We start from the raw sequence: 26,265 nt of genomic DNA, 5'->3' as shown, positions 1-26,265 counted from the left end.
AATTTTATGCCCTGATGCAATCTTTTTCCTTGTAAAACCAAAGGCAGTTAGGGGAGGGAGGGGTCTTGTAATTTGTACGTGAGAAATATTGGCGATTATCATTTTTGGATTGGCGAGTGCGTTTCACTTTGAAATTTTGCGCTCTGATCTAATGTGTGAGAGATGCTGTCTGATTAAGCCAGTGATACGTTGCCGAAACTGTTACACAAGTGCTTTTAATATATTTAGTACTTTGATCAGTGTGTGTTTTAGTAGTATAAAAGGTGTCCCAAAAGTAATGGCAAAAAATGAAACTACAGATTCCTGGCACCAAAACAAGAAAAAATGTTTATGTGACATATACTCCTGAAATGCACAAGGGCGGAGCTAAACAGCTTTGAATTTGGGGGAAAGGAAAACTTCACACCTGCCAGTGGGATAATGATAGAAGCTAGGAAGGGGATCAAGAAAGACATAAAAGTCATATCGGCTTGACATGTTAAACGCATGTTACATAAATGCGCCAGAGATTCTTCATACGTCATTTAGGGATTCACCGAATGTCTGTACGACAAGGGTAATGAAACAGCACAGTAAAGATGGAAACCATACAGAAAAAAAGTTATTATCCATGGCACGATTGCATGCACATGTACAATGGGAGTCAAAGCAAGATCACTTAGCATGGTTGCAAAATCTCAGGGAGCAATGTTAAATTGGTATACCAAATTGAAACTTGCAGAGAGACAAGGTAGAAATAAGAACAAGTGTAACTAGCATATAATGAAATAAGAGGCAAAATCCACAACAACGTACTAGGTAATATCTTACACAGAGTAGCACTACAAACTACTAGATCATACGTGTTAACAATAAACGTACCTACGCTACAAGAGATGTTCAAATTGCTGTCCTCCCACATCTACGTAACGTGCTAATCGTGAGTTTAGAATGCATTTCAGTGTGTTGCGTAACTGTTCACGCGCATCTTCAATGCTGTTTTGTAAATCGGCAAGTTTCCTTTCTCTAAGTGTGACTTGCTTTCCCCCAACATTCGAAACTGTCTAGCTCCGTGCCTATCCACTTCCAGAGTATATCTCATATAAACTTTTTTCTTGTTTTGGTGCCAGGAATCTGAGATTTCATTCATCGCCATTACTTTTGGGACACCTTGTATGTGAAATATATCCAATGCTATAATGAGCAATATATAAATTTAACCCTTTTTAAAAAAAAATTAAAAAAAAAAGTTTGGGAAGGACTGAAGAAAGTATATTCGTACTAAGCGGAATAAGTAACTTCTTCTCTATGGAATGAATTAAAATTAAACAATAAACTTTACTTGAATATTAACATTTTAAAGATTAAAAGCTATAATTTTTGTTGTCTTTATTTGTATGTTAATTAGGTATTTAGCGTGCACAGCTTCACTTGCTACAGAAGCCGATTTTATGTTCATACCTGAACATCCTCCTCCTTATAATTGGCCAGAATTTCTTCGTGCCAAACTCCAACAGGCAAGCAATTGAGTGTTTCAGGAAAACGTGTTTACTTCCATGATTTTTTCACCTGGATGGAATGCGTTTGGGATATGGAAGACAAAACCAGTATGGGAATTTGAAATTGAAACTATCCTGAAGCATGTGTTTGCTATTTACCCTCATTTCTATTTCATTCTATGTACTTACTTTTAACTTAAACCCTCGTATGAAGAAACATGTGCTTGTAAACTTCAACGGCAAACGAATAGAATATTGTGGAAAATTTTAAATGAGATGAAAGAAGTAATATGTATCTGACGAATTACTGCATTTGTCTTGTAGAGTCGCTGCTGTTCTGTTTTCTTTGATTGAAAGAGTATAGGAAAGGGAGACACGAGTGGTTTTCTGCTTTACTTTACAGGGTTGCCAGAATATAAAAGCAGTAAAAATTAGTATACTAATCCATTTCTCATTTTGTTAAGAAGTTTGTTCTTTACCTGTCTGTGTGTCCGTCCGTCGGAACAGAAAAAAACCTCAAAGACTATTTAATGCATCACCACCACATTTCGTCAGGATGTAGATGGTGAAACGTTAGGAACTGAGTTCATTTTTTAAAGCAATATTTAAATCGGAAGTGGTAAAAATTAACAATTTACGTTGATCACTCCACAGTATAAACGGTAATAAATAGCGAGAGGCGATTTTTCTACAATCGATTAAGCATCCCAGAGATACATTTCATACCCATTATTAACTCTTTACTATACTGCAATTGATACTGCTTGTCCTTTCTGACAGCTAGCTACGCGCACGTGGTGCTCAATGCTGTGTTGCCAGCTTTAGCGTCAGGTATTGAAATACAAAATTATTCACTGTAAGTAAATCTCAGTTTTATAAAATTAAATGACACAAAAGAGAACTAAAAAGAATGGTCTCAATAACCAGCAAGTTCACTACTCAAGTTGGCATTCGACTACAACAATGTGTATTTGTTCATATTTAAATTGGCAACGTGCGGAAAGAGTGGAATGTTTATCATTGCAGAGCGAGAGAAATGAGCCACTATAATTGGCTGAACGTGCTGTTGCCATAGAAACATTTCTTCTTGCCTGATTGTTGTGACCACGTGCAGGGGGAAAAAAAGAACAGAGGAAAGCAACTTATATTAATATTAATTACCTGTTTGGCCTCCATTTTCCTCTGCCTTCGTCGATTCTTTCGGACTTAGTTAGTTATGGCAGACGCAACTTGTCTCTGCCTTTTTTCTCTCTATTATTTTTTATTCGCTTTTTCTCTCTTCCTTCTTTTCGACTAGAAAATCCCAGCAGGTTGAGATTAGGCTCGTGTGTTTAGCATGATATCTAGTTATTTAAGTCACGCTCTGTTTCTTTTCTTTCTTTCTTTCTTTATTTGCTTATTTATTTATTTATTTATGATTATCACCACCACCAAAAGCGTAGAGTTCTTTTGAAAATAGTTGGAATGGTTCTTCAGATTTTCTAGAATTGTTTTCAAAATCTGGTCTTTATCTGATTTTTATCTAATTATAATTTGTTGGTATTTTGGGTTCTTCCTCTTTACAACACGAGACAATTCGCTAAAACACAAAACTACACTCCACTATTTAATTCATACTAAACACTAAAGTACTAAATGTAATTGGTCTGAAGTTCCCGAATTTCCTCGGAGCTTATTATGTGTCCGTATTTGATTTCACCTTTATATATTTTCGTTATAATTGTATAATTAATTATTATTTATTTCTTCTTTCTTTCCTTTCATAAGTTTCTTGGTTTTCATTCTTAGTTCGTTTCTCATTTACGTTATTTTATTGTGATAATTATCGCAATTCCAGAAGACATGTTCAGATGTGGATTGCCACTTCTACATGTATCGTCGTTGATGATGTGACTTAAGTGGTCCATTCCCTGATATATACTCCATGACTTCTTCGCATAATCTTCCTATTTTTCTATGTTGTGTACGATGCTTCTTGCCCTTTCTCTTTTTCATGAATGTATGCATTCATTCTCCCATTTCGTTTTTATAACGTCATTATCACTATGTGGAATTTCTGTTATTTTCAAAATGTTGGTTGTTTCGTAATTTTTTTTCCATGTTTTAACGCCTGCAAGGATTGACTTGATAAAATTATAGGTTTTTATTAAAATCAATATTTGCAACCTTGTTCTTTTTCTTTCAGTTTTAGATTCATAAAAATTATATGGCCCCAAATGCCTACATAATATTGTATTATTACCATTAAAATTGTGTTGTTGTAAAGTCTGATTTTCTTTTTATCTGGTTTAAAATCTTTTTCAACAATTGTTATAAATTTGTTGGTTACTATCTCTGTTATATGCCTGCTGTTTATCAATCCATACTACTGAATACTTGTATTCTTCTACTATTTGAATATTTTGTGTGAGACTTTTTATTATAGAATGTTCTTTAAATGATTTACTAAAGACGGTGATTTTAATTTCATTTTCAGAAAGGTAGAGTTTATTATTTTCATACCAATTTTCTAAGTTCGATAAAAGGATTTTTTTTTTTTTTTTTTTTTTTTTTTTTGGGGGGTCATCTATGAATACCGCTGATAATACTATAGCAAGATCTTCAACGTATCCCACTACCCCAGTAGTCTCTTCCACATTATTAAGAAGTCTAGACATGATTTAATTGTTATATTCCACATTATTGGTTGACAAATAGAATCATATGAGCATCCTTGTGTGCTCAATATCTTTATTCTCTAATATAGTTTTCATGTTTTCAGTCCATAGTTCGTTTCTCATTTTCCCGGCGTTTGTAGCGTTATTTGTTTTTGCAATCGTCCAATATAACATTATATAAGTTGTGGCTTACTTTAATCTCTTTTAATTCCTTAAAAGACGCGAACCACTAAAAATTGTTTGCATGTATCACAATTCAGTACTTAGCTGTCTTCCCCTCTTCAGTTAACACTAGAAGGATCAAGCCATTTCTTAAAACAGTTTTATTTCATACATATCTCTGAATTACAGAGCCAAATTTTGTGATTTTTATTATTTTATAGAGAGGTTCGATTTAAGCTATAATTAATGTGCGTGGATTTGAAATAAGTGTATGTCCCTAAAAGGTTCAGCACGTCAATTTGACGGCCTGAGTTGAAACCCAATTTATAAACTTGCTGATGTGAATAATTTTAAAAGTTGCATGTTAGATGACTGTACCCCAGTCGTAAATAAGTTGTGAAATGTTTTACATTTCTTTTTCCAAAGAGTCTGTTATTATAACGTTTTATATACTTTTTTTACTTTTTTGCGTTTCCTGTTGTAAAGATGAAAGATATAACAGTTCTACAAAAAATTCTTTTTCCCAATGTATTCAAATCTCGCCTCTAATACAGTTCTCTTTGTAGAAATAAAGGACTTCTTCAAAGCTATACATACGACAAACAGCATGAGACCTGATGAAATTTTACGAACGCTTCAGGATTTAAGTAAAAATTAATCCAATTTCTTTTCTACCCCTACCCATTTTTTTCTGAACGGCAATGAAAATCATAACCAAATCAGTTGGTTTATTTCCAAGTTATTGACAAATAGGTTTGTATGCTTATTCATATTGAAGCGCCAAAGGAGATATAAGAAGAACCAACATTCAAACAAATTTCGATACCTTCCACAGGATCGGTTCGTGATGTAATCCATCTATCACTATGTTTTTTTATGAGGCCGTTTTGCTTGAAGTTTTATATATATATATATATATATATATATATATATATATATATACACTTATATTGGCACGATAGAAAGACATTTTTAATTTAACGTCCCATAATTACGCACCTAGGCTAAGGGAAACGGTGATGACGATAATGAATGAAATGATGAAATGAAGAATGGGGAAGGAAACGGGAGAACCCGAGAAGACTTCAACACACGATGTTTGTCTACCACAAAGCCCAGACGGAAGCTGGGATCGAATAGGGACCCCACGCACCAGAGATAACAACTCTACCACTAAACCACCGCGGCCCCAACGAAAAGAAATATACATAAAAGGATAAAGTACGTTGTTAGAGATACTACCTTTTTAGGTTCATTAAAACATCTTACGTACATTTCGCATAGAATCAGTAAAGTAGGAAAGAAAAGCTACAATAAAGCACAAAACATACTTTTAAAAAGCTTCTCTTAATTTGAATAATAATAATAATAATAATAATAATAATAATAATAATAATAATAATAATAAATCTTGATACATGCCTTTTTGATAATATTTAATATTCATTATTGGACAGTTTTATGGGAATATTATGTGATTGGCTCAAAAATCCTTCTTGAGAACTTAGCACGTTTGCCAACAGTTCATAAGTCTGGTCCATTTCACCAATACTCATGCAAAATTTCCTTTGTGAGCTTTCATGTTTAGTTTGTCAGTTTGTATTTAATTTTACTTTACAGATTACCCATTACTTCTTTATTGCTTTTCTTCCATCACCTTTGAAAGATGGCTCACATCATGAACCGAAATTACCGTATTTACTCGAATGTAAGATGGCATCGATTATAAGACCCACTTCAGTTTTTCATACGTCAAATTAAAGCAGTAGAGAAATTCGCCGACAGATCTAAGGCACACTTTGACTTGTTTTCTTCTGACTTAAGTCTGTTGATAGCATGTCTGCAACCTCGTTTGGGTTGTCACTTTCTGCAGAATCATTTTATTTTCCATCTTCCAAAACGATGTCATTATTGCTTCAGTCTAATGAATTAGAAATGCAGCATTTGTTAAACGATTTTACGGTGATTGGGCGGGAATGCTTTTTCAAGCGGCGGAAACCTGATGTTTGCCGCATGCGTTTCCACGCTTGATCTTCCCTGTGGTGGTGGTCAACTCAAGATTTGGATCACCAAGACACAGGTCGTACTTGTTCCTGTACCTTGGCTTTAAATGACTTGGTGATGCACACTTCCGGCAGTTCCTGGAGTGACATAATACCATGGATAATCACAGCAAGCATCGTGTTTATTTGTCATTTATTTATTTATTTATTGATGTCGTTGGTCGAATGCCTGTGAAAGGTATCTCATGGAGCACCAATTTCAGATTTAACAAAGCGCTAGGTTGGTGCCTCAACTTATTTTTCACCCAGCCAATCATGAATTCTCCGTTTGTTATAGACGCAATCCACACGAATCCAAGGCTCCAGCACCCTGATTTAAGATAGCAGAGCGTATCTCACATACTAATAAATGCGATAGTAAAGTATTTTGTTAACTTTAAAAAGGTATTGAGGCAAATTTTAGTTCTGTTATGGAGTTATTCCCTCAAAAGCTTTAAACTGTTATAATGTTTTCCATTATATATGTGACGTATTTGTGATTTTAGTGTTCAATTTACAGCAAGACATAATAACTTCCTGTAGTTTTCTTTGTGTGTATGTGATTTTGCCTAATAATAAAAACCTTATCTTTTTGTGTGAAATAAATGTTTGATATTTACTAATATATGCCTTTTTGAGTGCTCGTTTGTGAATTGCATGAATGTTGAGAGCCTGTAGAGAACTTAGATCGCTGACTTCTTTGCTAGGTACTTAGCTCTTGTTGCTGCTCTTGCAAGTGAAGCTGACTATGTGTTTCTCCCTGAGTGGCCGCCAGAAGCAGGCTGGCGTACCAAACTGTGTAAGAAGTTACAACAGGCAAGGATGAACATTTTTTATTATCTTGTGTAAGAGTTTAGCTGCTTGAAACAAATTTATTTTGTCTAGCGTTATATCATAGTTTTTAAGTTTTGAAATTTTAATAGCCGTAAGGAAACACAAGTCATAGGAAACACATTGCTATTCAGCTTATTAAACTAATGTTAAGTTGCTTCAACCATACAAACTCATTTCTTCTTGCTGTTACAAAATAAACAATTGAAATTTAAAAATAAAGTGATACAGTGACTGTAATATTAAGAGAGAAACAAAGTAGAGGTAAATGGAACAAAATATTTAAAAGACAAAATAAATCTTACCTTACATTCATTGTACAGTGTGTCTCAAAAGTCCGTTGACATAGGGTAACTCCGTTATCATCAGAGCTGCAACAAAATGTGAGAGGGGAAAACCGTCTCCAAATATAATGTTTTCAATCTAAACTGAAGGTTAAAAAAAAAAAAAAAAAAAAAAAAAAAAAAAAAAAAAAAAAAAAGACAAGCCGTTTGAGCTGTACATTCTTTATGCGCTCAGTGTTAAATTGCCATTTACCTTGACCCACAACATAAGTCAATGAAGTTCGATGACTAATGTGTCGTCTGCCAGTCCCCATTTCAGACATGCGCACATTCACCATACTCACAGAATGTATCCACTTCCCGATAAATCGAAACGTTGCATTTTCATTTAACATGGGTGCATAAAGAATGTACAGCCCAAACGGCTCGTCCGATTTATAAAATTCCTTCACTTTAGATTGAAAAAAATGAAATGAAATGAAATCTTTACGTCCCACGGTTATGCCGGTTAGGCTAAAGGAGACGGTGATGATGAGTGATGAATGAAATGGTGGAATGAAGAAAGTGGGGGGAAACGGGAGAACCCCGAGAAAACCCACGCACACGGTGTTTGTCCACCACAAAGTTCACTTGGCGGGGGCTGGGATCGAACCCGGGACCCTAAGCACCAGAGGTGAACGCTCTACCACTGAGCCACCGCGGCCTCTCACTTTAGATTGAAAACGTCACATTTGGAGACGATTTCCTCTTTTCACATTTTCTTGTAACTCGGACAATGACAGAGTTACTCTATGTCAGAGGATTTTTGAGACACCCTGTATATAGAGAGGGTGGACCATTTATCTTGAAACCTCTTAAACAAGCACACAAACAAACAAACAAACTGAAATTTTGTATGATCCAAATATCGGCAGTGGAAAATTGTTCGATATATATTTTGCAATACTACCAGCAGCAATTCAGAAAGAGGTTAGACAAGGATACTCATTGTTTTTGTTGAATTTGTATAGTTTTGTTCAGTTTCTACATTGAAGAACCAATAAAAGAAATCAAGTACATTCATAACATAGGAATAACGGTTCATGGGTAAAAATGTACACACTTAGATTTGCGGACGATATAATGGCATATTGTGAGAAAAAATTAGAGACAGGTCTAAACGGTATGGAACAGATACTTAGCAGCAAATTCAACATGAAGATCAACAAGAACAAAACAAACGCTATGAAATACGCTAGGAAAGAAACAACAACAAAAAGGAAGATCAAGGAGATCATTTGATGGGAAAAGTGCAAGAATTCTGTTACTTACGGAATAAAATAATGAACGATAACAGGTAAAACATGTAAGATCCAGAATAGCTCAGACGAAGAAAGCATTTGAAGAAAAACAGATCAGATGTGTCTAACCGGGAACATCGACATAGAACTGAAGAAAAGGCTAATGGAAACATATGCGTGGAGTGTGGCATTGTATGGATGTAAGATATGGAAACTAGGAGAAAAGCAAAAACAGAGAAAGGAAGCATTTGAAATGTGGTACTATAGAAAAATGTTGAATATTAAATGGACGTACAAGCTATCAAATGAGAGAGTATTGGAAGTGGTACGAGGAAAAGGAGTATATTGAAGAATATTTCAAAAGGATGAGATAGGATGATTGGGCACATTACGAGAAATGGAGAAACCACGTTAGTAGCTATGAAGAGAATTGTTGAAGAAAACATATTTAGAAGAATGCTGTGACTGAACATGGCTCCTACTAATCAGGGAAAACTCAGGGAAAATGATCAGGTCAGGGAAATTTTACAAATGAATGTATAAGAAGTATCGTATGTTCAGAGTAATTGATTGTCAGACGTTTGTGGGTAGATATTAATGATTACAGTATGGGATGTTGCTCACATTTTTATGGGAGGTAAACGGAAGAAACATATGAGCAACAGATTACTATTTCTCTCGATATTTTCATTAATATTTTCATATATAAATATTCATCGTTATTTATTCCTTATTTATATGTCAACATCATCAGACGCCTGTCATGAAAGTCAGGGAATTTCCTGCCAAAGGTCAGGGAAAGTCAAGAAGAAGTCAGGGAAATAGATTTCTCGAGATCAGTAAGAACCCTGCTGAAATATACGTACCAAATAATACAAGGTATAGGAAAGAAAGCTACAAAGAAACGAAAAGTGTCACCCAGGATAAGGAATCAAATCAATCGAGAGATTGCTGACCTGAAATGATAAAATGCTATCTCGAAGAAGGTTGTACTGTTTATATCCGATCAATTTTCAAAGTATACGGACCATACGAAAAGCGGTGTCGCCACCAATGGTTCTATCGGATTATCAGCATTATGAACTATCGCTTGACATTGACCTTCCATTGCCTGACATTGACATGAAGAAATCATGTCAGTACGTATGGAGGGAATTGTAGGAGGAAAAGTATTTAAAGGAAGACCGCGACTGAAATATACAGACTTAATACAAGACATAGTGAAGAAAAGCTACAAAGAAATGAAACGTCTTGCTCAGGATAGGAAACGGTGGAAAGCTACGTCAAACCAATCGAGAGATAGCTGACCTCAGATGATGATGATGAACAGATTAACAGTGTTGCCAACACATTTACTGTACAATACCACATTTTTTATTCGGCGTTACTAACTTAGAACGCTGCAGTATCAGAAACATTTAAATTTTGGAAGCTTCTGCAACAGTAATAACTCAAATCAGACTGAGAGGACAATGCACATGTAAAGTAGCTTTGTCTCAATACTATGATTATGACATGACATATTTCGAATAAGTAAGAATAAAGTAACAAGGAATTGAAAATTTAACGTTTTTTTCCCTAAAGTTTTTATTTCGAAAACTGCACAAAAAATATGACATCCAATCACATAGGATGGTTTTCAATAGACATGAAGATCATAATTCCGTTTACAGCAATTTGATCTTCCAAAGCGTTTCATCATCATCATAGGTATTCTGCCATTATTGGCAGGTCACTTGTTGCAGCTGAGAAGTTTCCATGCTATATTGTCTTCCACTAACCTCTTCGTCTTCACATACGATTTCTCTGTTTTGATATCGTCCATTAATTGTAGTCTTCTTCGCCCCCTCCCTCTCTTTCCTTCCACCGTACCCTTTAAAACGTCCCTCATTATACAGTTCCCTCTTGGCCAATGTCCCAACCAGTTTCACTTCCTCTTCTTAATATCTAAAATTGTTCTTTCCTCCCCCACCATTTTTAACACCCTCTCATTCGTTTTCCGCTTGACCCAGCTAATTCCCTCCATTCTTCTTCACACCCACATTTCGAAAACTTCCAGACGTTTTCCATCATTTTTGCGTAATGTTCATGTTTCTGATCCATATAGCACAATACTTCACTTGAATCACTCTGAGTCTTTTCCTCAACTGTTTATTCAAGGTCCCACAAAAGAGTATTTTCCTCTTTTTAATAGCTTCTTTCGCCATTCCTATCCTTGCTTTTAGTTCACCTTCTCACTTCATATCATCACTAGTAATACTACCCAGGTATCGAAAACTAGTCACCTGTTCAAATTTTGTATGTCTCAAACCGTTTCAGAGGTATAATAAATATTAATAAAGTTTGTAACACTGCTTAAAATTACGTAATTGTGAGAACTTGTAGTTACAATTACCAAATACTATTACTGCAATGTTATATTAGAAACAAAAGAAAGCAATGAACATTTTTAAAATTTCCTACAAATATGTCATTTTAAGCAGTTCGGCAATCTATACCCATCTTTTTTATATTTTTGGAACGGTTTGAGATATAAAATTGATGTAAACGGATTTATAATCGTTACGTCTATTGTAAAACATCTATCGTAATTGGATGTGATATTTAACTGAGTAGTTTTAAAAATACAACTTTTTGAAACGAAATAAAACTCTCAATCCTTTATAACCTCGTTCCTGTTCATTCGAAATATGTTACACTATGATTATAATATTCGACACTAAGGTACTTTGGATGTGCATTGACACGTCCATCTCACTTTAGTTATTACTATTGTAGAGGCCAGGATCGGCTCTAGGCAATATGCCGCCCCTCGCAGTGGCATCATTTGCCGCTTCCTCACCTTTTCTTCAGAAAGAACAAATCTTAAAAGCCACGATTTTAAGTATGCTACCCCATCATGAACAACGAGGGGGGGTGGGGGAATGATCACTCACACGTAGAAAGATCTAAACCTACAAATACAATCTTGTTGTGTGTGTTTTTCTTTCCCTAAACAGTAAGCTATTATGTTAGTGGAAGATAAAGCAGACATACTTGTAAAGGAAAGATAGTAATCCTTTTTATAGAATTCAATATCGAGCTTCAATCTCAATGTATCAGTTTGCAGTTCCAGTGCAACTAGCTTTTTTATATCTTTATTTTGTTTATTTTTCTTCTACATATATTAAAAAAATTAAAAAAAAAACTATTTTCCACCTGCAATAATAAGGAACGTGTTTGTGACAAAGACAAGACTAGTTTTCATATCAAAACTGTGATAACTAACTAAATGGAAAGGTGTTTGCTACTGTTCGAGAATTGAGTTGTTGTATTTGATAAGAATCAATCAATCCATGCTGGGATTTGTTTGAATATTTGCTTTAGAACTGTCCATGTGTCCTTAAACTAATGCGACCTAAACATGATTTATGAATGTAGTAATCAAATAGAAGATCAGCTTAGTAAATTTAACTACCATCATCATGAAGTCTGTTTCCAATAAGGAATATTTATTTTAAATAATTTAGTTATGACAGATTATGCCACCCCGTGCAAATGCATGTGTTGTACACATGGTAGAGTGTTTCGAAATTTAGATATTTGTAGTACTGCAGCATTAACAATAAACAATTAAGCTAATAATGTAACTTTTCTTTAATACATAGATTTGAAATATGTAACAATCCGATGTTGTATCATTTGAAAAAAAAAAAAATATACAACTTTATGCTGGATTGATAATACTGTTGATCTGATGATATTGTAGAGGAATCCAAAAGTATTTTTTCCTTTCGGTATTTGCATCGTACAAAATTTCAGCCTTTTTTCTTTGTCTGTTAGTTTAAAAGTTACAATGGTATTTCAAGATAAATGGTTCACCTTATATGACAAAAAGAGTGTCCAGGCTTTTTTCTTGTTACGCTTCTAAATATATCTTGATTGGAATTTTTCTTCTGGAAAATCCCACAACTCCTATGAAATATCTTTTAAAGTGAAAATTAATGTAAATTTTTTCCACACTTCGCAGTTATGAAAGTCAAATTTGCTAAAATATGTTCCTTCTTGGGAAACCTTCTAAACATTAAATATGCATACTATAGCATCAGTCATAGCATGCTAACGATTTTTTTTTTTTTTTAAGTATGTTAAATAGTGTTTGATAGCTAATTTTGATTTTTTGTATTTTCATTAATGACAATATGCAATATTGGGTAAGCAAATAGATCAGTTGTTCTGAAATGAGGCATTGAGTTGTCACAGTAATTTGTAGTAGGGTTTTAACTATAGTATTTAAGTATAGTAGTAGTATAGAAGATAATTAATGATTTATTTATTTATTGGTCAATTGATAGAACAACACTACACTTCGATGATAATGGGTCTCATTCCGTAGCAGTTTGAATAAACACAACGTGTACGTTTTAGGTTTTAGTTTGCGATAGTCAGCATAGCATTTATAAACAATTTTTAAATTATTTGCAATGTGTTGCGATCTGTAAATTTTGTGAGACAATTACGGAATGAGGCTTAAGATTCCACAACTCTGAAATTTAAATATGTTTGATTTTATCGAATACTGGGTTAGAAAATAGGATATGCTTGTACTGACTTCTGTACTAACCCCAGTAATTTTAAGAACTGGACATGAAGAGGTCTTGTTTAAGACTTTTAGAGAAAAATCATAAACAATCGAATTAATTAAATCAGTTTCAGGTTAAGTAAGGAAACGTTAATGAAGATTTCATATGCGTACTTAGAAATTCCTGAGACATCGAATATTATAGCAGCGTAGGGAGTTCAGCATTTATTACTTAATTAAACATATCTGTATGTTAACATTTTAGCTTAAATACTGCCTACTGGTACAGTTTTCCTGTGACTGAAAGTTCATAACTGCAGTGGTACTTCGTAGAAAACAAGATTCCCCTATGTCATAAGTTTTTGTATATATCGATGAACACATTACATGTGTAGATACCGATTCGCGCTGATTAATATTGCATCATAATTGATTATGTACTTTTTATCCTAGGTATAGTCTTTAAACATTTGCTTAGTGTAATTATTAAATAATAATTTTTTACCTAAATGCATGATTCTCACCTAGTTCGTAACAAGTTATTGGTACAAATATGTACAGTTTTTTCTATATGTTCTTTGCTTTACGTGTTTTCGTTCAATGCTTCATTTTATTCATTCTGTAGCAGTTCCATCTGTTATGTTCCATTATTGTGTTACATTTGTTTTTCTAATCGACAATCTGATAAGAAATAAGTTCACTCATGTGCATCTTTCAGATATGTTTGAACTTACAGTATTATTGGCAATTTCAGGATGTATTTATATAAAGTAAATTACTTCAATATTAATATTATTTAAACAGAAGTAGACCATATAGAATACCCTTTCATTCAACTAGCATTTATTATTTCAAGTGTACGAAACTTATCGTTAATAATAATAATAATAATAATAATAATAATAATAATAGTGAAGAGAAATTGTGTGATAATATTATTTTTATGTACTCATTCAGTTTGTATTCATTCATGTTGTATTTACGCTGAACATTTATTTTCATTAGTATAGTTACTAATCCGAGTAAGAGTGATGTAGTTATAAATATTATGTGATATTCGGGTAACAAAAAATAATAATTTTATTTGTTTCTTTCGATATCGTAGAGTTAGCTTGTAATCAAAACACACATTTGTGTACGTGTACGTATATGTTACAACTGTATATGGATCTTTATCGTTTGACGAGTCTTATTCGTATGCACAAATTGGTGTAATATGTGTGATTATAAAGACGAAACACAGTTCATTGTCCTTTCCGGAGATTGGACATTTCCAGCAGTAATTGATATTGTGTGTGTAAAGTCGGTAGACAATTCTTCCTTTTTCAAGTCATATGTAGTTTTATTATTATTGAGTTTAACGTTCCACTATTATGCTTCGAGACTAAGGGAGATGATAATGATGAAATTCATTAAATAAAGCAAGTGCGAGGAAACAAAAGAATACCGAGAAAATCCCCACACACGATGCTTGTCCACCGAAAGGTCCATTTGGCGGGAGCTGGAGTCTAACTAGAGAATAGCACCACACCACTGATCTACCTCTGCCCCGGTGATAATGATTATGATGCGTTCGCACGTTCTATAGTATTGAATAACAATAGATAATTACTTTGTCAATATGTAAACTGTTCGTTTTTCCGAAACATGTTTCTAAGCTACCTGGGTAAACGGTGACAAGATGACATAGCTGTGGCTCTTATGCCTAATGCGAAGGGTTGGAAATTCGAACCTAGATGTATAAATGTACGGACGGCTTCGTATATTTGGGTTTTCTCGATGTTCCTTCGTTACCTTTCATTCTTTCACTATAATTTACCATCTACTTTTTTTTTTTTTTTTTTTTTTTAAGTCTAGACTACATAACTATGCGACCATAAACATACTTTTATCATTGAACTACTTTGTTTCTGTGTCTGTTTCAGATCTTTAGGCGAGTTTGCCTGTTGAATATTTGAGTTTCTGAAATATGTTATGAGTTTTCAGTTGAAAACTAAGTCTTAGGATGTAAGACCCTAGTTGTGTTCTCATTTAATGTGTACAAATTCCTAATTATTTCCAGTTGTAATTGTGTTATGTTTTCTATATTAGGAGCGTGCCTCAGGACAGCGATTAAATATCATTATTGTGGCTGAAGGAGCCATTGATCGTGATGGAAAGCCGATTTCAGCTGAACAAGTGAAGAAGGTTGTTGTGGACAATTTAGGACAAGACACAAGGATAACTGTTCTAGGTCACGTTCAAAGAGGAGGAAGTCCATCTGCATTTGATAGAATTCTGGTAAGGAGAGGAAGTTTTTTTTTTTTTTTTTTTTTTTTTTTTTTTTTTTTTTTTTTTTTTTTTCTTTTGGTAGGTGGGAGCTTCAAAAAATTCATAACGGTATGTAGCTATTGCTCAACATAAATTTCAAATAATTGAATCGCAACTAAAGAAAAAAAGTAATATTTTAAGTGTAAAATTGTAACAACTTTTCAAATGCTTTTTAGTGGTTAACACAGTTGTGCAAAACAATTACGTTGCATTTACCGTTACAAAGGAAATTCTAGAGCGAAGTGTTCGCTGCATAGATTATTCAAAAGAAGAGTTCTTTTGAGTACAAGAAATTTACATTACCAAGAGTTTAAGCCTAACTATTTTTCAACGAGACATATATATATATATATATTTGCAGAGTACTGACGAAGGCGGTAGACATTGTGAAACAGGGTAACACATTCTTTTCTTTTTGAGTTGAGTTTAATGTCCAGCTGCTATGCTCCGAGACTAAGGGAGGTCATCATGATGGTAATGAACGGAATGCTGAAATGAGAAAAGTAGAAGGAAACGAGAGAACCCCGAGAAAACCATCGCACATGGTGTTTTACCACCACAAAGCTCGCTTGGTGCGTGCTAGGATCAAACCAAGGACCCCACGCACCAAATTACAAATTATATAAATATGTGTAAAATCATATCTTCTAATAAATAATTAACGTTTTACGTAAAATATAATTCTTAAGCTATATTTTATTAGGGTTGTCGAATGGGTGCCGAAGCCGTAATGGCGTTGATGGAAGCTACACCTGAAACAGAGGCATGTGTTGTATCTCTTGATGGCAATCAAGCTGTGAGAGTACCGCTGATGACGTGTGTGGAGAAGACGAAAGCTGTTGCTAAAGCCATGGCAGATAAACAATGGGATTTAGCTGTTCAGTTGAGAGGAAGGTAAGAATTTTTTTATCAACATTTTTTTTATTCTTCCAATTTTGTTTTTTGTAGCAAATTACTATTAAGTTTCAATTTTATGTAGCATATTGCATAGCGAAGAATAGTAACTGTTGTATAAAATTTCGGAGGTTCAAGGTTTTCGTTTTGTATTATACGCACTTACGTATAAGTAAAAGGATTTACGTACTCTGCCTTGCGTATATGTATTCCTTTGTAAGACTATAATTTCAACACCTGTGTGACTTTTTGGTGTTTTTGTCAAGTCACTATACTTCGAAGATGAAGATCATAGTTCTCATCTATATTTTGCTCTTTCTTTATCTATTCTGAATTCTTCTGCGCTAATTTGCTCTCTCTCTCTCTCTCTCTCTCTCTCTCTCTCTCTATATATATATATATATATATATATATATATATATATATATATATATATATATATATATATATATATATATATATATATATATATATATATATACTGGTTCTTGCACATATTCTTTTAATTTTTCATTTGTTAACACTCTGTAGTTAGTTACACATTTATTATAGTTGTCCTTCAAAAATTTACATGTAGGACAGAGGGCGTATTCGTCTTTGTGACTCGCATTTATATTTATTTGTTTGCTTTGTTAATAGCTTAATATTGTGTGTTTCAAATCTAAATAAATAAAAAATAAGAATAAAAAGGTCAAACTGAGCGTAAATTTTTCACGAACAGGTCCGAGCTTGTTTGTCTTCAAAAGTGTTAAAAATACTAGAATGGTGAAAAGTCGCTGTGCAACTCTATTTCTCTGTTTTCTTAATTGACTGAAGAATCCGTTTATAAAAATCGAATTGCTCAGGTAAAACAGTATTTGAAATCCCAATCTCGATCATTAAGGTCAAAAACTAACAATGAACTTACTCTTGGCATTGAAAACTTTGTTGCCAATGTACTTAAGTATTTTCTCCTATTGCTATTAAGGAAGGAGTAGACAGTGGCCCGAAATTCCATCAGTACCGTCAATAAGAAATAATATTGGCGAGAAAATCAACTAGAGCGTTATTAGCGATTTTCGTACACATCCAAGTGCTTATAAAAGCGTTATCAACGTAGTAGCATTGCTGTTGTGTCTTGAAGATTATTTTCAAAATAGGGGAAAAACCTTCTCTTTGTGGATGTCACAGGATTAGAAACGCTCATTCTACCTTGAAACCAAACAGTTTTAGGATCTTCAGATTTGAAATCCTGGTGCAGATTTGTACTGTTTTCACAGTCGTGTATGCCATGGCGTACGGAACTTGAGTTAACTGAAATAATCTCCGAACTGGTTTGTAGGGAGGCATGCAGTGTGCTAATTTGAGGTACATAGACTAATCACCGAACTGGTTTGTAAGAATTTATAGGGAGGAATGCGATGCTAATTTCAGATACATAGACTTCCCGACCACCCGGAGGCCACGATGGCTCAATGGTGAAGTGCTCACCTCTGGTGGTAGGGGTCTCTGGTTCGATCCTAGTCTAAGTGAGTTTGTGATAAGCAACATTGTATCCGTGGGTTTTCTTAGGATTATCTGCCTTTTTCTCTCACATTTACTTTCTACCAATTCTTTCATGATCATTCATTTTCATAAATCATTTGTCCCTTTTAACCTCCGTGGGATTAAAACTCATTATTGCTTTTTTTTTTTTCTACTATAGTGAGAGGGCAACATAAGAATATTTAACACATAATGCTTCGAAATTATTTAAGATGAATTTTTTGGGAATCCGTCACTGGAACTGCAAAGAAACGGAAATGAAACTGGAATGAAATCTTTGGTTTACGTCCCACGGTTATGCAGGTTAGGCTAAAGGAGACGGTGATTATGAGAAATGAATGAAATGGTGGAATGAAGAAAGTGGGAGGAAACGGGAGAACCCCGAGAAAACCCACGCACACGGTGTTTGTCCACCACAAAGTTCACTTGGCAAGGGCTGGGATCGAACCCGGGACCCCAAGCACCAGAGGTGAACGCTCTACCACTGAGCCACCGCGGCCCCTTGCAAAGAAACGGGTGAGCAGAAAGTGTATTACAAGAAGAGAACTGTAAAAGAGAACAAGCACGGGGAATAAATTACATTCCAAGTAAGAGAAAATGGAACAAGGGTCAAAAGACCTCAAGGAAAAGTTCTACCTTGTTTCTGGTGACTTTGTTTTCAGAAGGAAATCCTTGATCTCGAATTGTCCTTATTGTATAAGTAAAAGCTCATCGGAAAGCTTTCTCTTCAAAGCCAAGAAACTGACTGATTCGTGTAGTCTCCTTCGTGTCAATTCTGCTTCTAGTCTCCAATATTGGGTCAATCTCTAATGCTAGTCACAAGTATTGAACTGTACATTGGCATAAATATCTATAGTATAATGGATATTTGAGGTTTTATCCTTCGCTGAACTTGGTCACACATGGAGCTCCGTAGAAGATCTTTCTGTTACAGGGAGGAAGACAAAAATTTGCTCATTTCAATAATAAATTTTGCAGCTTGGATCTAAGAGAGCCAATGCTGGGTGTCTAGTGACCTGTAAAACATTAAAACGGTGGAATGTAATCAAAACATGGATATTTCTCAAAGTTGCCACGTTATGTAACTACTTTTGATAAATTGTACAAGAAAGTGCACGAAGAAAATTAATTTTAAATCAATAAAAACATAGAAAATATTATACAAAAATATCCAATTTTAACACATTATTTTTGTTACTTACATTATTATTCTACAAGCACAAAGTACAAAATTAATCTGGGTAGCTAGGATTGCTTCTTTCAATTCAAGAACTTCTGGATATTACCTTTGGATCAAGTTTAGCCTGGTTGTACTTAAAAAAGAAAAACCGGAAGATTTTTATTCTGTAATACGTGACTCTGTTTCTATTTTGTTAGTCACTCCTTTTTTGTAGCAAATATATACAGGGTGCTGCTAATGAATTATATTGACAAATTGTAAGAGATGATTCCACGCAACAAAATAAGAGAAAAAGTTCATATGGACCTATGAGGAAAAATGCCGAACTACAAACTAGGGCCATCCAAAATCGTAGAAAAGCTAAATTACAACATGCTATATTTTGAATTAAGAAAAAAAAAAAAGAAAAGAAAAGAAAAGAAAAGAAGGAAAGAAAGAAAAAGTGTAGTGGCGGTCCATATCAGCGTAAATAAAGTCACGCACACGTCAACCAAAAAGGTATATTTCAGTAATGTGCAGTGGGTGCGTAAGGGATTCCCTACGTGGCATAATTCTTAGACATAACTCCAACATTATTCTTCAAAAATGCTCTTGAATTCAAGGTAGAAATAAGCAAAAGGTAAACCTTGACAGCAGGGAACGCAGAATACTTCGGCTGAAACTCGGAATATTAGGGACCGTCAGCATCTTGATCCCTTGTGTTCAGAATAATGCCTGCTGCGATGTTTTGTTTCACGCTTACACTTGAAAAATATTGAAATAAACCGTGACAAAATACATCGCAGCACGCGTTATTTCGAATACGAGCAACGGTGGAGCTGGTGGTCCCTAACACTTCAGACTTCCCGTCGAAGCATTCCGTGTCTATTGAATCCACCCTGAAATCATAACATGTCTGGGATTTCAGTTAGGAGCATGTCTGGAAAGTATGCCCTGTAGGGAATCCCTTGCGCAGACTGCACATTGGTGAAATATGTATTTTTGGATGGCGTATTATATGAGACTTCCTTTACGCTGATATGGGCCACTCCTCCACGGTTTTTCTAGTTAGAAATAACGCGTGTTCAAATGTAGTTTTATTTCACATATCTGGACTACCCTAGTACTGGAGCTATGGACTTTTCCCGACAGGTCCATATGAGCTTTATTTTCTTATTTCGATATGAAAAATCAAGTCTTTCAGTTTGTCCGTATAGCCCATTAACATTCTGTATATTTTACTCTGTGTATGTGTTTTCGTACTTTCGGTGAATTAATGATGATGATCCATTGTATGACTATTAACTGATCTTCCGCAACCAAGGAAAATATGCGGTAATACGTAATCATATAAATTAACATATGCGTAGAATTTTAGTTAATAATTTTTAGAACGTCCTCATTTCAAAGCAAAATTCCAAAAGTTACTACTACCTAGGTGTATGAATCATACGGCAGTTAAGGTGAGAACTCTGCTTGTATTATTGACTGCATATTTTTCTCAACCGGCCTTTTGGTAGTAGTTATTAACAATAACAACTTTTTTCTTATATATATATAAGAAAATATAAACCTACAAAATAATATAGATACTCCTGGAAAAACTTGGAAAGAATCTGCAGTTCAAAAGGAAACATTTAATAGATACCCTGCAATTCCACAAATTACGATTTTAAGAAAAACGCATTTGAGATTTCTTTCAATTTTTTGTTCGAAAATATTTCAAACATCTTTCCAAATAGAAAATTTCAATTGTTCCATTTGGTGCACGTTGGCTCAGTGGTAGAGCGCTTACCTCTGGTGTGTGGGGCCCCTGGTTCGATTCCCAGCCAAGTGTTTCTGGTATAAAAAAAACATCGTGCTCGTGGGTAATCTGGGAGTACTCCGGTTTTCTCCCTCTTTCTCATTCCACTAATTCTTTCATCATCATTCACTTGCTTTAATCATTATCTCTCTTGGTCTAACAGGTATAAACGTAGTACGTTAAACTTAAATATTTTATTATTATTGTTATTATTCCATATTGACATTTGGTCTTCTTGGAAAGAAAATATCCATTTAGAGACGTTAAAATTGAAATTTCATTTTCGCCAAAAAGTGAAATTGGCCCTTTTAGATCCAAGCCACAGAATTATGACCAAGAACTACGATGATGTCGCTTATAGAACGTGGAATCGAACGATATTTTTAAAACAATTTTCAGTAGGGAAGATTGGATCTGGGTATATGACTAATATAGGTATATGACTATAAGTTTATTGATAACGAGGTCCATAGCTAATCTGCTTTGCTTATCATATAAATCAGAACCAGTTCCAGATTTAGGTGTAAGCTAAGCAAGCTGTAGCTTAGGGCACCACTCTCTTGGAGATCCCTAAGAAATTTAAAGAAAAAAATTGGATGTACATTTCCAAAATTTAAGATTGAAAAACATAAAATTAAACCTGCGTACAGCAACAATGTTTTTTGTTGTGAAAAATGAAATTAAATATTTCAGTTTTACAACCCACAGTTATGCCGAGTAGGCTAAAGGAGACGGTGATGACGAGAAATGAATAAAATGATGGAATGAAGAAAGTGGAAGGAAACGGGAGAGCCAGAAGAAACACTCACTTTCCCGGTGTTTGTCCACCACAAAATTCACTTGGCGCGAACGAGGATCGAACTATGGACCCTACGCACCAGAGGTGAACGCTCCATATTTTGTGTTGTGTGTGCTCGTACGATATAAGTAATAGGATCCTTTCTGCTTCCTAAAATATCAATAGTTTGTTTATTTATGTATATAGGGTGCTTACGTTCTGAACATTATATATATATATATATATATATATATATATATATATATATATATATATATATATATATATATATATATATATATAATGTCCAGAAATTACCATATAGCATATATTCAGCACAAAAACAGCCACATTTTGTCATTGATAAAGGATAGCTGGATATATAAAGGGCCCATTACCTTCAATAGCTTAGGGTCTCATCAAACATAAAACTGGCTTTGATCAGAACTCTGTTTGTGGTCAATACGTGTATATTTATACAAACTCTGCGAAATTATGAGCTTCGCTATCTAATTCGAACAATAAACTCAAAGTTCAGCGTGCTTCTGCTTTTTACCAGGATAACAAAGGAAGATGCATTTCTTATCATTGCTAGAATTTTCGACCTCAACATGCTGTGTAGATTTGCAGCAGTTTTCGAAAGAGGTAGAAAGAGAGAAATAGCTAAGGTTATCTTACTGGAAAACCATTGGAAATCACTTGGAATGAAACAGACTGATATGGCAAACGACGGTGGTTCGAGGTTTACTTTCTTAAGCGTTAGATGATAGTTTCAATACTCTGCAATATTGTACAGTTGGATGTTTATATTGGTGGATCTTGGTCATCTGCGTAGCATCGCAGAACAAATTGCGCTTAGGAGTGCACCGTCCCTCCATCTTGTGCTGTACAAATTTTCCTCACTGTTGATGTTTTGCTGCCTTTTGTTTATAGTGAAAGTTTTCCTCCGATATTTTCGTTACAACTGATAAGTGCAGAATGTTTGGCTCGACATGTGGTTACCTATGTAATAAGACAACACGTGACTAAGTTATGACCTGTACACCTTAAACTGTGCTGTTTATTTAAAACAGTGTAGAGGCCTGAGTAACGCTAATCGCCACAAACTTATGACTCGTACTGGTATTTTAAGATCATTATATTTAGTTATCTGTATTACGGTATATATTTATGCAAAATGAATCTAAATGATGGTACATAACTTTTGGAATTGACTCTTGAGAACAAATGGAACGAAATTGTTCTGTTAGCTATGGATCGTAAAATACTTTGTTTAAATGTTAGAATTGTAATTAGATGTTAGATTACTAGCGGTGCTTAAACATCAACACAGAAAATCATATCCGTAGAATCAACGTATATGCTCTATATCAAAATATACAATAAAAGAGATGTTACGAAGTTGATATGCTTAAGGTAGTGGAAGATCTTCCGTATTTTTCATTCTAAGAGAAAGAATACTGTGTTAGTAAATCGCTTTCAAAGTTCCCAATCTTCAAATAGTTTAGCGTAAACTAATCCTAGAGATTTAGTTGGCTTTAGTTGCTGTAGTTGGCGTTTAGATAAAGTAAATGCCTCATTTTTGCCTCATTTCTTTAGTTTAATGTATTTATTTATCCATTTTAGGAATTAATAATTAGCCAAATAAGTAATGGCTTTTCCAAATTGGCCCAGCAATTAATTTCAATAGAAAGCATGGTGGCTCAGTGATACAGCGCTCATCTCTGGTGCTTGAAGCCTTTGGTTCGATCCCCGACCAAGTAAGTTTGTGGCGGACATCGTGCCCGTTGGTTTTCCCAGGGGCTCCCGTTTCTTCCCACATTCTCATTCCGCTAATTCTTCCATTATCATTCACTTGCTTTCATTGTCTCCATTAGCCTAAAGGACATAATCATAGAGCATTAAACTCAAATATCCCATTCCATTTCGTTAATTATCCTTCTCCTTTAGCCTACAAGACATAAACATGTGATATAAAACTAAAAATTTCAGTTGATTTCATTTCAGTATATTTCGACATCTCTAGCGCCTAAACGAAGTATTTTCGATCTGTGCTTCTTACATTTTTTATTCCGTTTGTTGTGTCAGTAATCATGTCCCTAAGTTTTTTTTTTTAGCTACTGTCATTAGAATCATATGTATACCGAATATCTCTTAAGTATTTATATATCATGAGTTTGTTACTAATAATGCGTTATAACTTTCTTTACATATATAACCCGGTTGGGAAAGCTAAACAGGTAAATAAATAGCTTAACATTAGCAAATTACATCAACATTCTTGAGGTGAGTACTGCTTCAAAATCGTTTGCCTATGTCTCTACCAGTTTTCTGTTGTGCAATTTATGCCAGTATGTAACAATGCAACTGTACAATTCAGACACGTCTGTTGTAAAATTCGAAATCCTTGTTGTGTCCACCTAGACTTACAGTGCTATTCACAAATGGAATAGGTCCCAAAATAATTTTATATTTAAGATATTTTTCACGAAGAGGAAAAAAGAATAGTATCTGGCCAACCTATATTTATGTATGTGTTCTACATATGGCATCGCTTTTTTTCTGAATTGTTTTTATATGGATGTTTCTCATTGAACAGGAGTTTTGCTCGCAATTTGGAAACATACAAGCTACTAACAAGATTGAAGCCACCTAAGTCTGCCTTCGATGAAAGTGGAAAAGGAGTCGTGAGTACATTTGACATTGTTTACTGTTGTGAATTTGCAACCAAGTTTTTAGTCCATTAATGAAAGTCACAAAATTCTTTTCTTGTTGTGGCGAAATGTGTGTACCTATTTGGCTACAAAATAATTATTGTATTTAGGAAGGATATGAGAAATTCGAAACTTATTTTCTATCGGAACAAAATTCTTGATTCTGACTGCTATTATTGTCGGTGACAAACAAAACACTAATGTATTCATTTTGATAATGATTGAACTATTATTTTCATAAGATGACTTCTATGCGTTTCTGGGATCTTTCATGTAATGGTGATACCTGTTCAAGTGTTCATTTAAGGTAGGCGAGTAACAATGAGAGAAGGTATATACCAACTGTACATCATAAATATACTGTACGAATAGGTGCAAGGATTGCAATTTTGATATACGCTTCAGTGGCGGTTTCTCATAATGTTTGCATGTTTGTACAAACCTCCTTCCAATATTTTCATTTTTTATTTATGCTAAATCACTTTTCGTTTTATTGTTAACATCATCTTTCCTTAAAGAAGTGCGTTTGAAACGGGGCTGGCTAATAGCTTTCTGCTTGGGAGTTTGACAAGCAGCGGGGGTTGCGAGGTGCGAGAATCCTTATAGTGCCTCATTGGAATCTTATATGTTTGCAGATCTTTTGCAAGCAAGTCTACCAACAAAAACAACTTTTCCAAAACAACGCTTTGGAATTGGAAATTCTTCACCATCTTTCTCCCTGCAATATTGGTTGACACGGTTCTCGCCTGAAGGGATATGGTCCGCTCCAAGTCATACACAGAAGAAAAAAAAAAAAAAAAACTTGCACCTTGCCTAAATTCGAGATTGCCAAGTGGTCATAACTATTGGTTTTGTCAACCAAGTAAGGTCAAGGCAGCTAAGGAGACAGTAAAAGCGACCCCGTGAAGAGAGAAGACAGATTGAGGGTATCAGTAGTTAATAGATTCGTGTTTGAATGAGTATAAATTTGGCAGCATAGAGAGAATGTTTTCCTTTTCATATATGCATGGAAAGGAATGAGAGAATTGGAGAATAGTTTTTAGAAAAAGAGGGTTAATGGGGGGAAAGGATGAGATTTTAAAGGGGACTGCAATACCTGTCCTCAACTTGACTGACCAATGTAGGAAACCCTTGTCTTTCTTCACTTTCCTCTTCCGCCTACTATCACCCATGCCTTTGGCTGCTTAAATAGGGAATAGCACTTCTCTTTGGCGTAAAACAAATCACACCGGAAAAATCATGTATTTGGAGTCGGACGGGACTATGTTCACGATCAAATTGTTGAATCTGTTCGTACTTTCTATTATTGTGTGGGTGCGTGTGCCGGTCTTTGTTGTACATTGGGATGGTTGCTGTACTTGGGTATTACGCGTCTGTCCCTGATATACATGAAGTGACAATGAATTTTGTAACGTCTCTGTTGAATGAGCCGTTTTCAAAAAGAACTTTAGAAGCAAACCTACTTGTGAAAAACATCGGAGGGCCGATTCCGACTCTCAATTTAACGCAAATAATTAGAAGTCAGAAACAAATATTTACAAGAAAGTTTAATCTCAACTTGTACGAACAGCATAAGTGGTTATGCGGATGTGAAATTTAAAATGCGTTTTGTTTTTCGTGTTTGTTGTTCGGGGTGGGGGAAGATGCATAGAGTAAAAAAGGTGTTGTTGATATCCAGCATCTGCATAAAAAAAGAAAAAAGAAAGAACATTCGTCAGCTCATATGAAACATGTTAACCTCACTGTGTTGGTAAATGTGGATATTGCTGCTCAACTAGATGATGGTT

General features: G+C 34.6%; 1 protein-coding gene across 4 annotated transcripts in view; it reads left to right on the top strand.

Moving 5' to 3' along the window:
* Pfk (ATP-dependent 6-phosphofructokinase) overlaps positions 1-26,265 on the top strand; it is a 118,990-nt gene that overhangs the window by 28,435 nt on the left and 64,290 nt on the right. For 3 of the 4 annotated variants that reach the window (XM_081755698.1, XM_081755697.1, XM_081755700.1), the window contains exons 6-9: positions 7,047-7,155; positions 15,387-15,575; positions 16,309-16,499; positions 24,364-24,451. In XM_081755698.1, the coding sequence (XP_081611824.1) occupies positions 7,047-7,155; positions 15,387-15,575; positions 16,309-16,499; positions 24,364-24,451 (577 nt within the window). The remainder of the gene's footprint in view (positions 1-7,046; positions 7,156-15,386; positions 15,576-16,308; positions 16,500-24,363; positions 24,452-26,265) is intronic. The other variant, XM_081755699.1, reaches the window with a different exon arrangement.

This window comes from Thermobia domestica, chromosome 4 (assembly GCF_964235325.1).
Source record: "Thermobia domestica chromosome 4, izTheDome1.hap1.1, whole genome shotgun sequence".
Lineage (NCBI taxonomy): Eukaryota > Metazoa > Arthropoda > Insecta > Zygentoma > Lepismatidae > Thermobia > Thermobia domestica.
The sequence above is the reverse complement of the archived record's forward strand: the minus strand, read 5'-3'. Positions and strand labels throughout refer to the sequence as shown.